Source organism: Pundamilia nyererei, unplaced genomic scaffold, assembly GCF_000239375.1.
Source record: "Pundamilia nyererei isolate P.nyererei 1_Seehausen unplaced genomic scaffold, PunNye1.0 scaffold00025, whole genome shotgun sequence".
Classification (NCBI taxonomy): Eukaryota; Metazoa; Chordata; class Actinopteri; order Cichliformes; family Cichlidae; genus Pundamilia; species Pundamilia nyererei.
The window spans coordinates 4,906,910-4,921,972 of record NW_005187426.1 but is presented as its reverse complement, the minus strand read 5'-3'; the positions used below and the strand labels follow the sequence as shown (position 1 = coordinate 4,921,972).

Below are 15,063 nucleotides of genomic sequence, written 5' to 3'. Positions count from 1 at the left end.
AGTAAGTGTGTTCATGCCAGGGTGGTAGATTGTGTATTGTGGCACCATCAGTTCAAGCATTTTTACTAAAAACACAAAACCAATCACATCCCTAATCTTCAACTTCCCATTAAATAGTGTAGCTTTCATGTATGAGGTTTTATAGAAACCTAACAAACTTAATAATACAAGCTTTTAACACAGTTTTAAAAGAAATCTTTCGATTTACACTTTAAAAAAAAAAAGGTTTTGTTTCTAAATACTGTACACTGAAAGTACAACAATAATAGAGAAAAATGAATCTCTCTTTTCACCTAAAATGCCCATTTCCTACTACCTTGTTTAATGTGGTCTTAATTTTTTTCTGTTGTATTTAAATAAGGTATTTTGTCTTTAACTGATTTGTGTATTACACTGTATATTGTAGATTATTTATAATGTAATATATCTATATAAAATATATGTATTTAAAAAATGTGATCTCATTCATTCCTCTTTATTATTGATCTAAAGCTGTTAAAGATTGTTTTCCAATCTCTGTTTGAGATTATAGTCTCTCCATTTTATTGGGATTAAGTTGTCTGGACCGAGGTGAGGTGGATGTGTGTACATAAATGTTGAAGAAAAGTGTGATGTCACCAGGTAGCAGCAGCGCTGACTCCGAAGAGCGGCTCATGAACTGGCTGCTGGGAAAAGATCGCTACAATCCCCTCATTCGCCCAGCTGTCAACAGAACCGAGAGAGTCACAGTAAAGCTGCAAGTGTCTCTGGCTCAGCTCATCAGTGTGGTAAGTGTGTACTCTTGCCCATTGTTAAGAAGTATGTATACTTATTTACATTTCTATGTATATTTCTATGTTTTTTTGTTAGAGACTTTGTGATGGTGACACAACAGGATATAAAGAGAAATTAAGTGTGAAAGATGGCGGCTAATAGAAAGCACACAGCAAGAGACAAAAAAAAAAGAGCTTCGAGGAAGTAGTTAATTAAAGAGCAAGCTCTGCTGAAGAGCCATAGCTCTAAATGGATGGATGAAGCTGAGGATAGATCTGGTCAGCCGTGATCTCTGCCTCTGTCATGTCCAGATTGAAACTTCAGCACATTGGATTAAAAGGGGCCATAAAACTGTTTTGGCCACAGTGATAGAGGCTCTTCTCTGAATTACAGTGGAGGGTCCTCCCAGCTGCAGACTAAAGCAGCAAGGCTCGTTCACAGCTTCTGTTTATGAGTTTGCATTGTACCCCTTGGGGTAATTACCATTTGGTGTCACTTTATTGGAAGTGTATGTCACGGCAGTTTGATGACAGTGCAATCAAAAACATGTTAACAAGCAATCTGAGATGAAAGGAGTGTTCTTGTGCAGTGCAGTTCTTTTTTTAAAGGTTACTTTTAACCAGAGTAAACATGACAGTAAACAGGAAGGTCCAACCATGACTCAAATCAGTATAGGACTTATTTTTATTTTTTAAATAAAATTGCAGAAGCATATAATTTCCAGTTTTTGTTTAAACATTAATATACCCCAATAGGTCTTCAGCTCTTCATGTTTTAATTAAATAAAACAAAAATATAAAAAGAGTAAATGTCATAAACGAGTTCCTACTTCTCTAGGGCCAGTGTCTGGGTCTTAAACTTGTATTACCAATATAGGTAATTTCCCCCTAATATTTCATTTTCAGAATGAAAGGGAACAGATCATGACCACAAATGTTTGGCTCACTCAGGTAGGTGTGATGAAGCATTTTGTCTTGTACTGAGTGAGAATGTGTGTTAAATGTCCTTCATCTTGAACTTGAATCGTATCCGTATCCATTCTTCCTCTCTCTATGTGGAACAAACCGCTTCTGTAATTGTGCCCCAAACATAATTTACAGATAATGTAGCATGTAATTATAAATGAACTGCTATTGGGAAAGTGCACTGAATGGTTGGGTCCCTCTGTCTCTCCAGCACTGGGTGGACTACAGGTTGTCATGGGATCCTGCACAGTATGAAGGTATTGTCAAACTGCGCATTCCCTCCAGACATGTGTGGCTTCCGGATATTGTCCTGTACAACAAGTAAGCTCGGCTGACTTCTCAGTTTGTATTTTGAAGAGAGTTTCTGTCTGCACATTGCTGGTGTTAAATAAAAAAGATATTATTAATTTGTAAAATATTTGTAAATATCCTCTGATGCCCTTATCAAACATTCTGGATGGAACTGTAACAGCGTTATTGTAAAATGAATAAATAAAATGAAAAAAAGTGAAAAGTCAGTCATATCATAGAGTAAGTTATATTTCATGTTTTCACCCTCCTGGTTTCTGTCCTCTATCAATATATTTACCAGCTGTCTGCATTAATGAATGTCTATGCATTTGCTTTAGTGATTAACTGAATCTTTAACAATTATCTTCTTATTAAAAATAATTAATGCCACTATTACACATTATTAAAAATAGCTTTACCGTAAATTTCTATAATTTTGATAATGATAGCTTTAAAGGCCAATTCATATGCTGTTTTATTTCTATTTCCTCTCTTTCTCATAGTGCTGACGGAACCTATGAGGTAACGGTGTTCACTAATGTCATCGTCCTTTTCAACGGCAGCATCGAATGGCTTCCTCCGGCTATCTATAAAAGCGCCTGTAAAATCGAAGTCAAACATTTTCCCTTTGACCAGCAGAACTGCACTCTCAAGTTCAGATCGTGGACATATGACCATACAGAGATTGACCTGATCTTAAAGTCTGAGATGGCTAGTATGGATGATTTTACTCCCAGTGGAGAGTGGGATATCTTAGCTCTGCCAGGGAGACGGACTGTCAACCCTCTGGATCCCACTTATGTGGATCTGACATATGACTTTATCATTAAGAGGAAGCCTCTTTTTTACACCATAAACCTCATCATTCCATGTGTTTTGATCACCTCTTTGGCCATTCTAGTCTTCTACTTGCCTTCAGACTGTGGCGAGAAGATGACCCTGTGCATTTCTGTACTTCTGGCCCTCACCGTGTTCCTGCTTTTAATCTCAAAGATTGTTCCTCCAACATCATTAGATGTTCCCCTGATTGGCAAGTACCTGATGTTCACCATGGTCCTGGTGACCTTCTCCATCATCACCAGTGTGTGCGTGCTCAACGTGCACCACCGCTCTCCTAGCACCCATACCATGCCTTCTTGGGTCAAGCTGATATTTCTTGAGAAATTGCCTGCTTTACTCTTCATGAGGCGCCCTCATAACAAATCTGCACGCCAAAGATTGCGTCAGCATCGATGCTTAAGAGCTAAAAGAACCATTTTGGGCTTGGGATATCCAGTTGCATCCAAGGCAGATATCACCATGTCAGCTTCTGCGCTGCTGTCTTCAGACTCTGCCTTCTCTACACCAGGACACAAAAATATAACTCCTCCAGCAGGATACAGTCACTCCTATAGGAAGGGAGACCAGCGCTCTACTGATTTCCTTCCCACTAGTTTCACATCCACCCAGGACTTCCAACACAGGGACAACTCAGACTGGGCTGCTGATATCCAGGAGGCAGTGAATGGGGTGTGCTTTGTGGCTGAACACATGATGGGAGATGATGATGATCAGAGTGTATGTATACTTTTTGTAGCACATATTTCACCTGGCTATTATTTCATATTCTATATAGTGACTGTAGCTATTTTAATATTTGTTACTATAGCAGTACGTATACAGTATAACTCGTTTGCTTTTTGAGTGTGTATTGTGCCTTAAAATATTAAGCATAAGCATGCTTAGTACTTGCCAGTTCTACAGCTGTCTTACCATTTATATAAAAATATATTTTCCTTGTACAATTAAGAGTCATGATAGTGTAATTAAAAAGGATCAACAAGGCTCTAACACAAAAGGTCAAGTTCAATGTCTCAGCTTAACTCAGGTGGAGCCTAGCAGACGTCTGCTGTCAGTTACTGTATGTATTGGCAATCCAACTGTTACTCAAAGGCCTCCCCCATTAGAATGCAAACTTTATAAACTTAACCTGATGAATTATTAAAAAAAATACAGAAAATACTTTGTCATGGACTCATAACTTAGCCAGCGACAGAGACCAATTATTTTGGGTCCAGACTGTAAGCATAGTTTTTGCTCTAAACTTGTGCATTTGGGATCTTATTAGATTTTTCTTTAAAATCCCCAGAGTTTAACATTTGGGCTGGACCCAGAAGGCAATTAGCTTAGCTTACCATGTGTGGCAGCAGAAGTAAACAACTTCGGCCCTAAAGTTTAAATATCTACCTACAAAGAAATTTATTAATAAGGTGCAGTTTTTAAGTTTACTCTGGTTGCATATGTTAATATCATAAAAGAAACAATCGGTTATAAGCTGTGTGCTGTAAAGATGTCACGAGCAACAACAGTGCAACACAGTGACAAGGCAACCTGTGGAGAAACTTGACAGATGTGGATGCTCAACGGAATAATATGATGGTCCTGATGGGCCTCTATTGTGGGAATAGCATCACCATCAATCTGTCTACAGTGCCATTATTGCTATCACCAGTTTTGCCTGGGGAAATAACGTTAGTTCAACCACATTTATTATGAAGTTAATTGCAGTCTACCTCCAATTCATTCATTAGGTGAGGTAAACAGAATATGGAACTATTTTTGTTGTTGTTGTTATATATAATATATCAGGTGTCAGATGCCAGCACGTAGCCTGGTCACAATAAACTGGGTCACAGCCATTTGTACTCAAATTATAACATTTTCCTCACACTCCAGGACGCTTGAGGTGTAGGAGGGAAAACTACTAACCCTAAGTAGTGGCTGTAACTCACCAAACTGAAGGCAGATTTTGATTTTATCATTCACTTTCTCCCTTCAAATCAATAGATACCAGCAAATCAATAACAGATCAATAGGGAGGAAACCAGGAATGAGAAATAGCTCGTTTCAAGAACCACTACAGACAGCACTGATGATGAGGTGAAAGGGTCAATAGATATTCCAATGTACAGAATGCAGCACTATGGAGACCGATCCTTTAAGGGTTTTACCTTGTTCCATGAAATGCATGAAGAAACGTTTTATAGAATATTATGTGTTCCCATTAAAACTAACAAGCATTTGCTTTTTTATTTATTGTCTTCATTTGGTTTCTATATTTCAACACGTTCTAACAGTATTAATTAATCTTACTGCTCTGCAATATTATACTTTGAAAAAAATATCAGCACGAAGAACCATGTACATTGACTAACTGAAATTATTTTATTGATTTCTGTGTTTTTGCAGGTTATAGAGGACTGGAAGTATGTGGCCATGGTAGTGGATCGTCTGTTTCTGTGGATCTTTGTGATAGTGTGTGTGGTGGGAACCCTGGGCCTGTTTCTCCAGCCTCTTTTCCAGAGTCAGATTGTTGCCAACCATGTGCCCAGTTCGGACATTCCTCGCATTTGATCCTCATACAGAAAGACTGAGCTACTTCAGGGTTTTCATAAGAAACTGTGCTATTAGGACAATATTATGTATGAGGGTATAGAGGCTTGTAAAAGTTTTGATGTCTTTTTAGTTTTTGCTTAGCACTGTGCTGGCAGGTAACAGAATCACTGATACAATGTCGTCTGTGCCAAATCGTACCCAGAGGGTTTGAGAAAGTACTTGTAAACATGTAAGGTATGGTACTAAATAAATAAAAGCCACCTATTATCATATAGTATTTAAAAAAATATGCCCTAAAACAATAAATCACCCAATATGTTAAGGAATAGTTACATTTGCATATGTTAAAATGCAGCATCATTCACTGAGGCTGCTGTTTCTTCAAAGGATGGGTGTAGCTTTCACTGCACTGAAGTATGCTGAACTCTTGCATTAATATACATAATGTGATAAATATACTGTATGACTGCTCTCAGATGTAGTGTGACCTGTCATCTGTGTTACTGTGTCACTGAAATACAATGAAGAGCTGTGTGCTCTTTTAGTTTGATTAAATGCATGAAATTGCCTATAAAGTCTTAAAGATGTCAGGGTTTTGCCAATGTGCTTATTTAATCTGTACTGCTGGTGATAAAGATCAGAGCCAATGTGTTCATTTAGGGTGAGCCAGTTAGGATGGTTTATCATATAGATAAAACAGTTGTTCACTCTCAGTGCAAAAAAAAGCAAGACAACGCAAAAAATACTGACACAACAAAACTTTTAGAGCTGGTCTTTATTGCGGTGTTTTAAGGTTGAGTACTTTCCATAGCCATTCCATATCACTGACATGTAACTGTTAGTAACTATTTCTCCTAAATTTATATATATATCAAGGGTCTAAATAAACAAAAAGAAAAGAAAAGAAAAAAAGAGATACTCTAGAATTTGTTTGTTTCATGCTGCAGTAATATGAAGGCTCATTTGTGCATTGACACTAAAAGCACCAAATCTTTGATAAGTGCTCATTTTTACAGATGGGCAATTGTAAGCACACACATAAATGGAATAAAACAAAGCAGACAAACGCAACCTACACTAACACACAAATGAAACGACACAATGCTTACAGCTCACTAAACAGTGCTGAGTGTGCTCATTAAAGGTTCTGCAGACTTTGGGTATTTTGTGAGCCATGCATGTAAATCAAGAGATAGCAATAAACATCTGTGTTTATGGATCGACTGGCTTTATTTTAATCTTAGTTTACAGTTTTTCCAAATGGTTAACTGTTTTTTTCATGCGCCTGTTAACTTCCATTTATTATTGAAGCAGGATGTTGCAATTCCACGGCACATATCCATAAAAAATCTTTCTTCTGGTTCAGACCCAAAGGAGTTTTGTTTTCAACAATCATTCCCAAGCCTTATGTCAGCAGTTTTTTGTCATTAGGATACATATGCAAATATATTTAGCAGAGTATTTATTTTAATGCTTGTGTCTCCCAAGAGGATTTAATACACTGCAGTCCTCAAAAAGGCAAAGATCCACTCTTGAATTCTTAAATTCAACTTCAGTCTGTTTTTTAAAAAAAAAAACTGATTTAGTTTATAACTGATTTAGAGATATTTATCATTAAATATGGTTTGTTGAATTACCCAAGCCTTGGTAAAAGCTTTCTATGTGTAGAATGTGTACAAATTCTGCTCTACCTGAATCAAACTTTCTGAAGGTCACTTGAAAATATACTATATAATCCTGTATTAATTCCCAGCACTCACTTTTCTTTCCATTGAAACCAAAAAAAGCTGAAATGAAATCAAACAGTATCCCTGGCCCTGATATAGATTCATTCATCTCAAAGTATATACCCCAGGTTAGACGTCAGCTGAAAAGAAGGTCTGAATGACAGACCCACTGCGAAACACAGCTGGGCAAAATGAAAAATACAACAAATCTGGACAGCTAGAAAGAAGAAGAAGACAAAAATGAAGGACAGAACTCTATCTCAACTGAGTATCTGACAAACTCAAACCCAGTGGCACAGAGGCTATTGAACTTGCTTGAATGTAGTTTCTTAATTCAATATGAATTTGTGTGAACACCACCTGGGTCAACTGTCTGCCAAAAATGTTTGCTTCACAGCACCCAGACATGACAGAAACATGCAAAATGTTTTTAACTAAACAAAATTCGTCTGTGATTTAACTGTTGTTATATAGCCGGCGCAGAATGGGTGGGGGAGGCGGGGGTGGGGTGTCCACTCATGGATTAAATAACTACACATATTTCCAGAGAGATAATTTCAGTTGGATCCGTTGCTGTTTGGGGTGATGTGACTGTGTGTCAGACATGAAGGACAATGGCTGTTAAGTCTTGGGAAGCTGACCATCCAATGGTGTGACTGGAGGTGAAAGATTTGCACCACTCAACATTTTACCCCCGTTTACCCGATTAAGTCGCTATATTCTGCATATTTTGTATTATTATTTTTGCAGTGCATGGCTCCTGACTGTGACTGGTTGTATGCCTCAGTGTGGCTCTGCCTCCCTCACTCGCTCGCTCCCTCTGCTCGCTCGTTCTGTCGGGTGATGCGGACAAGCTCTTATTCCTCCACTTTCCTCCTGTGTGCTCCGTGGATCGTTGCTGCAGCTGACCCTGGAATTATCTGGCATTTGTCAATTTGAATAGGATGAAAACCAGGTTTCACTTCTTATCTGGTCCCTGTGCTTTCTTTCTGTGTCTTCTGTCAGGTGAGTAAGAAGCTGGTAGCATGAAATCTACTTGTTGCTTTAGGGAAATGTAAAAAAAAAAGCAAAAAAAAAGCAATAGATCTAATTATTTTTGAAGGCTACGTCTATTGGGTTATGTAAAATTTAATGCAGTGCATCAAGGAATCATGCATGTGTTCAAATCCTTAATCTTATACAATCAGGATAACAGTAATATGTTGCTGTAGTTGCTGTTCTCTGTAAGAGACATACTGTGTTAAGAATGATGCCAAATCACTCAAGTTAGAAAGAAAAAAACTTGAAATTAAAAAATGACTAAAAAGGTTGTGAAACTGTCAAATTTAGAGTTCTACTTTGGGTGGTAAATGGTAAAGCAGAAAAAAAATAGATCACAGTTAAACTGTATAATCATTTAAATATACAGTGAGATTCCCATGGCTGATATTGTGCTCCTGTCCAGGAGGCACATGTTCAGATGCAGAGCATAAGCTCTTCTCTGGGATATTTTCCAACTACAACCAGTATATACGGCCGGTGGAAAATGTATCTGATCCAGTCATTGTGCAGTTTGAGGTGTCCATGTCACAGCTGGTCAAAGTGGTAAGTAGCAAGAAAATGTTTTTCCTCAGTGTCGGAGCTGATGCCCGGAGTGTTTGTGATTTATGGGGCAGCTATTTCACCTCTATAAAACAAATATCACTCTGCTTAATAAACATGACCTTAGATTACTCTCGCCTATAAAGAGTAGAAATTGTAGAAGATCTGTGTGTATACAAGGCTTAAAACTTGTGTTTTTCCATCTCAAAGATATAGTTTGTGTGCTGCTTTGCAGACTTTTACTGAAGCAAAATTTAGGGGAAGGTGGTAATTTAGACACCGTATCATAAGCTTGAGATACCCTCTCACGTTACACAGTAGCTCCTGGGACCTAGATGAAAGGGCGGACAATTGGGCTGTTTTTCTGGCCAAGACAAGATGGGAAATGTCAGCTGTCTGAGTACCTCTCAGGCACCCCCTATCACTCAGTCACTGCCACTTCAGATGGGCACTCCTAGATTTCTCTGCTAGAGTTTGTTGACTGCAGACTGCCGTTCCAGACAGACGACTGTGTCACTTGACGCAGACAGGTTGAGCGCAGGTGGTGATAATAAGCATAGCAAAGGACTGTTTGGCAAGCAATACAGCTTCATTCACACAATAAATTGTTTGGAAATACAGAATGTACTATTTATTTGCTTTTTTAAGGAATATGTTTTTTTTTAGTGTTTGCCTCTTTTTTCTTTTATTGTTACCCTTATTGCACCATTGCTCTCTTTTAACCCTTTATATCAAACAATACTTTGGTGCTATAATGGTCTAACAGAAAGAAAATGCCGGTCAAAAATAGGTAACATTATTTCACTGTGTATAAACTAGTAACCATGAGGTGACACCTTATGCATCTTCTTTTGCCTCTGTGCAAACAAGGTGTTTTTATTTTTTCAAAGGATCTAAATAAATATTAAAGATCTGTCTGACCAGACAATGATGATATGGAGAGAGAGATATTTTGTTACATGATCCTTAACTCATTTAAAGTAGCAAGCCAAGCTAGAGTGCTGATGGATGACTGTTATTCCCTCTGCACACCTGGTGCTCCAAACTCAGAAGCATTTGGTTCACCTTCAACAACTCCAACATGGCTATATGAGCTAATTTAGAGCATCAATACCTTATGGGCTGGGCAAACTAACATTATCTCACAATCAGGGATCAAACCACATGATCACTTGGTAATGGCAATGTGCATTTTGGTCTCAGAGGCTGTTCTGCTAAAGATAGTAGATGTAGTATATGATCTACAACCAACATTCAGTTCTGCATCCTTGTTAAAACAAAATCTGCAAATATTAATTTAATCATCTGATTTTGACTACAAAAAATTATTTTGCGTCTTTTAGGATTTTGAGTGATTTAATTATGAACCACAGAGTGTGTGTCTTATCTATCCAAGTGACATGAAATAACTGTTCTCCCAAAGATATTCAGAAGAGGTTAAACTAAAGCCTTCTGTCAACCATTGAATCTAAGGGCTATTCTGGATACAAGATGGTCACATGAATGGTTAATGTTTGCGCTCAGTCATGAGATTGGTTCATTCACGGTCTAAGTCACACAGAAATCTGACCCTAAGTTGTTTTGTCTCCCATCTTTAGTCCCTCTGCTCCAGCTGTATCACTGAATTGCTAGTAAAAAAAAAAAAAAAAAGTTAAAGGCTGCGACCTACAAGCCCCAGCTGTCATGTGTATTATGCTCCAGGCATGCGGGACTCAGGTGCAGATCTCTGAAACCTTTTGCGCTGATGCTACAGAAGCACAGACAAAAATCTCAGCAGTGAATTGGATGATTGCCTGTGACAGTTATTATTACTGTTTTAACTTTATTAATAACATGTACTTAGTTTTCTCTGCTTCAGTGTCCTCATTATCTATTATCTTCTACCCTCTTCTCAGGATGAAGTCAATCAGATCATGGAGACCAATCTGTGGCTGAGACATGTAAGTTTATTGTTCAAGACTGTGCAAACAGACCTTGAGCAAGGACATCAAGTCTAGATCCAACCTTCTGTCATGCGTGATTCTTTGGAGCTAGACTGACAGGTTGAATTATTCATAGGAGGAAGCTTTTTAAACACATTGATCCGTGTGATCATATTTTCTTTTAAAAAAAAATCAAATAAACTGAATGCACTTACATTTCATAACCAATTTGCATTTTAATGCAATGACAGTAGTTAAGAAATCTAGAATATCCGAATATGGAATATTCATCCATTATGGGTTCGTACAGTTAAAGTGAATCTGGAAGAGAAAGTTCAGTGATTATCCGCTATTTTTCTTTTTTTGCAATGCTGCATAGTGCAATGAACTAGTAATGAGTCAGATGAGGTAGGGCGGGTCTCCTGTTCCAATTTTACATGTACTGAGCAAGCACACATCTGTGACAGAGCCAGTCTTCTACTAAATGTTGAGCTTTAATTGTTCTTAGGAGTTCAGGGCTGGAGCATTGCTTCTCTTATGTTAATCTCATCTGTTGTTTTTAGTATATCTCTGGGAAATACTGATCAGGGGCGAGACACATTTCTCCTGCTCTCCATCCCATCTTGCAACACACTCTGGATACATGCTGTTTTGTAATTAAGTCAAATTTTTTACAGCTCTCTGGGGTTGCTTTGATGTACTGGTTTCATGATCCTCATGAGGATCACTGGCCGTCCTGATGAACAGTGTTCAAAAGATCCATAAAACACGCTATAAAGTGTGATTCAAGTCACACGTGTACTATATATCCTTGTGTTTATGTGCTACCTTTGGAGATAATGACATTATTTCTTTATTTTATGTGGAGCATTTTACAAGCAAATGCATATAAAAACTGACAAGAGATAATTACCAGGAGGAAGCATTTTCGGACTCATTATATTAACTTTTTTTTAACTTTTCAGCACGCACCTCCATGGCTAACACTGTGTTTTTTCACTATAGTTTATCACAAAGATAGGCTATAATACTTATTATGATACATGCTGGCTTACTGACATTTCCATTCATGCCAAAATCCTACTGTGACACGACTATAGACTAGTTCTTTTGATATACCGCCAACTGCTGCTTTGTATTAGTTGTTTCTTTAACATACCGATGTTTTTGTAATTAATATGTTCTAGCGATTAAATATGTTTAAAAACATTTTGAATGAACAGGGTGGAAGGTAATTATTGAACTGTCACATTCTGTTTCAAGCTTTAATCTAACCAAACAGATCTCCAGAAAACTGATTTAAAACCACTTTACACATGCATCAAATTGACTCTGAAACTCATACCTGTTAATTCTCAGACGTTTTTTTATGTAAAAGAAATTTTTCTGCTTTGTTTCTCAGATCTGGAATGACTATAAACTTAAATGGAACCCAAAAGATTTCGGAGGCGTCGAGTTTATCCGAGTGCCGTCCAACAGGATTTGGAAGCCAGACATTGTGCTGTACAACAAGTGAGCATAATAACAAAAACCTGGCACAGAGTCTTCATTGATTGTTTATTGCTGCAAAGGATTTCTGTACAGTAACAAAATGTTATCGATCTACATTGTTCATTCAGCATGGGTCATTTCTTCTTTTGAAGATTCTTAGGGAAGCTATACATAACATCACATGGTGCATTTACTGAAACCCCAGGGCATCTTTTTAATTGATATTTTCATAACTCAATAGTTGCTTATATCTATCTGGTTAGTATTCAGTGGCTCAGTTGTCTTTTACTGTCCTTCCTTTCAATGTTCCATTCTCACTCTTCTTTTGTCTTTTTCTACAGCGCAGTTGGAGATTTCCAGGTTGATGACAAAACAAAGGCCCTGCTTCGCTACAATGGCGATGTCACCTGGATCCCTCCAGCTATCTTCAAGAGCTCCTGCAAGATTGATGTCACATATTTCCCATTTGATTACCAAAACTGCACAATGAAATTTGGTTCATGGACCTATGACAAAGCCAAGATCGACTTGGTGCTGATTGGCTCAACTATTAACCTCAAGGACTTCTGGGAGACAGGCGAGTGGATGATCATTGATGCACCTGGTTACAAACATGATATTAAGTACAACTGCTGCGAGGAGATCTACACTGATATCACATACTCTTTGTACATCCGTCGTCTCCCTCTTTTCTATACAATCAATATGATCATCCCATGCCTCCTCATCTCCTTCCTCACAGTGCTCGTCTTCTACTTGCCCTCTGACTGTGGTGAGAAAGTAACACTGTGCATCTCTGTCCTGCTGTCTTTGACCGTCTTCCTCCTCGTCATCACAGAGACCATCCCTTCCACCTCACTAGTGATACCCTTGATTGGCGAGTACCTCCTCTTCACCATGATTTTTGTCACTCTCTCTATTGTCATTACTGTTTTTGTGTTGAACGTCCACTACCGCACCCCGAAGACACATACAATGCCCTGCTGGGTAAAGCGTGTGTTTCTTGAACTGCTGCCCAGGGTGATGTTCATGACCAGGCCAGAGAGAGATCCTGAGAAGGTGACTGTGGCTGGCAGCGTTCAGACGATGCATTCGAAATCCTGCGCCATTCATTCATTAGGTACTCTACAAAAGCAGCACAAACCTCAGGCCCTTGCCAACAGCTTGGTGTCAAGTTTAACAAACCGGCAAAGACTTTTTAATAACACAGAGCTTTCCAATCTCAATAACTTGGGTGGAGACTCGATCAAATGTCCTAGCTCTGGGTTCTTGTGCTGTGAGGGCCGCTGCAACTGCTGCTGGCAGAAGAGAACCGGCAAGTTGCCTGCAGATTCTGGAGGAGGGAGTGGAGGACTGAGCAGCCTAGGACCATTGAGTGGAGGCAGTGCTGTGGGTGTTGGAGTGGGGAGTCAATGCTCCAGCTCAGAGTCTTTGGATGGAGGAATAATGCCTCTTCTGTGTCTTTCTCCTGAGGTCAGGGAAGCTATTGAGAGTGTCAAATACATAGCAGAAAATATGAGACTACAGAATGAAGCAAAGGAGGTGAGTACTCAAAAAAGCAAGGCTAAAACCATTTAATGTCATACAGCTTTCAAATAAAGAATTACAATATTGCTGTGACATTGAACATGTTTTTGTCTTGATCCTCTCATAGGTTCAAGATGACTGGAAATATGTTGCCATGGTTATCGACAGGATCTTCCTATGGGTTTTTGTGCTCGTGTGCATCCTAGGAACAGCTGGCCTTTTCCTCCAGCCTCTATTACTTGGGGAAGATATTTGATTCAGTTTGACAAAACTAATACTAACACTGCAGACTGCTGAATTCCGAGCATATGTTTCACAGATGCTTAGAAAAAGTTTCAAAGCCAAGTCGAAATCATGACAAATGTTGATGGTATTTCAGTAGAAGTGTTTCGTTTTGTTCATAGATTCATAAATCTTAAGGACATGGCTGCATTTAGGGTGATTTTAACTGAAAATGTTTAAGTATCTTTAAAAATGCTAAAATGTTTCCCAAAGCCAAAACCAACACAGACTCAGATACTCTGATCATTCAACAGGTAAGCTTCACTAGAAGTGAAGACTGGGGCACATTATTACATGAAAATGACATAACCTTTCTATAGCTGTGATATTTTGCAGGCTGTTTTACTTAATAGTCTCACTAAAGTGATGTATAATATCATGTGTGACAGACTTCTGTGGTTGTGTATCCTTCTGTATTTATCTTCTGTATGTAGTTAAGCTCTGCTAATGTTTGTGACTATTATAAAACCAGCTACAAGAAGTCAAGACAAGCCAAATGGCTTTATGACTTGTGGAATGCTTCAGTCTCAGAATGAGACTTGAATGGGATGCAGCACTTCATAAGGTACTTTCTACAGAACTGTTTTGCAATCGACCTGTGATTTTTGTTTGGATTGATAAATAGTGAGTAATTATACCTGAAATATGTCTATATAGATAGACATATTTCAGGTACTTGCTTTGAGCTTTTTAACAATAAAAATCAACTTTAAACAAAACTTTTTTTTTTACTTCATACAAAGGTTAGTACAGTAGAGTGGGAGGGGAAAAAATCTAATTCACCACTGTGGCAGTATACTTGGAATAATTGTCATCAATATTGGGTAAAACCATTTGCAGGGTATCACATATAAGATGGTCTTCCTAGCGCGATGGTCCAGGGTCACCTGGCACAAGACGATAGTGGGAGTTGAGCCACCTGAGAAGAGATCTCAAAACTTCCCTGTGGGTAGCCGACAGTTGGTGTTGTAAGCCACCCCCTGTGTTGTGGGCCTCTTTCACTGCTCTTTCAGACCATCTGTCTTCTCTGTCCAAAAATTTGAACATTGGCTGGGTTTGAAGTGCACCGGGATGACGTGCTCGGGAAAAACAAAACAAAACAAAACACCTCCTCAGTTTCTCCGACAAAGCTGCTATATAAGGGATGAC

The 15,063-nt window shown here is 38.5% G+C and overlaps 2 protein-coding genes across 2 annotated transcripts in view; both read left to right on the top strand.

Annotated features, from left to right (window-relative positions):
• The window catches only part of chrnb4 (cholinergic receptor, nicotinic, beta 4 (neuronal)), an 8,637-nt gene extending 3,235 nt beyond the window's left edge, over positions 1-5,402 (top strand). Inside the window, exons 2-6 of the mRNA XM_005727682.1 lie at positions 622-767; positions 1,659-1,703; positions 1,930-2,039; positions 2,513-3,566; positions 5,238-5,402. Coding sequence (XP_005727739.1) covers positions 622-767; positions 1,659-1,703; positions 1,930-2,039; positions 2,513-3,566; positions 5,238-5,402 — 1,520 coding nt within the window. The remainder of the gene's footprint in view (positions 1-621; positions 768-1,658; positions 1,704-1,929; positions 2,040-2,512; positions 3,567-5,237) is intronic.
• A 2,548-nt stretch (positions 5,403-7,950) lies between these two features.
• On the top strand, positions 7,951-14,228 carry chrna3 (cholinergic receptor, nicotinic, alpha 3). The gene is made up of 6 exons (XM_005727681.1): positions 7,951-8,116; positions 8,556-8,695; positions 10,588-10,632; positions 12,017-12,126; positions 12,447-13,647; positions 13,760-14,228. The coding sequence occupies exons 1-6, from the start codon at positions 8,056-8,058 to the stop codon at positions 13,886-13,888; spliced, it is 1,686 nt and encodes a 561-aa protein (XP_005727738.1). The 5' UTR covers positions 7,951-8,055; the 3' UTR covers positions 13,889-14,228.
• The last annotated feature ends 835 nt before the right edge of the window (positions 14,229-15,063 follow it).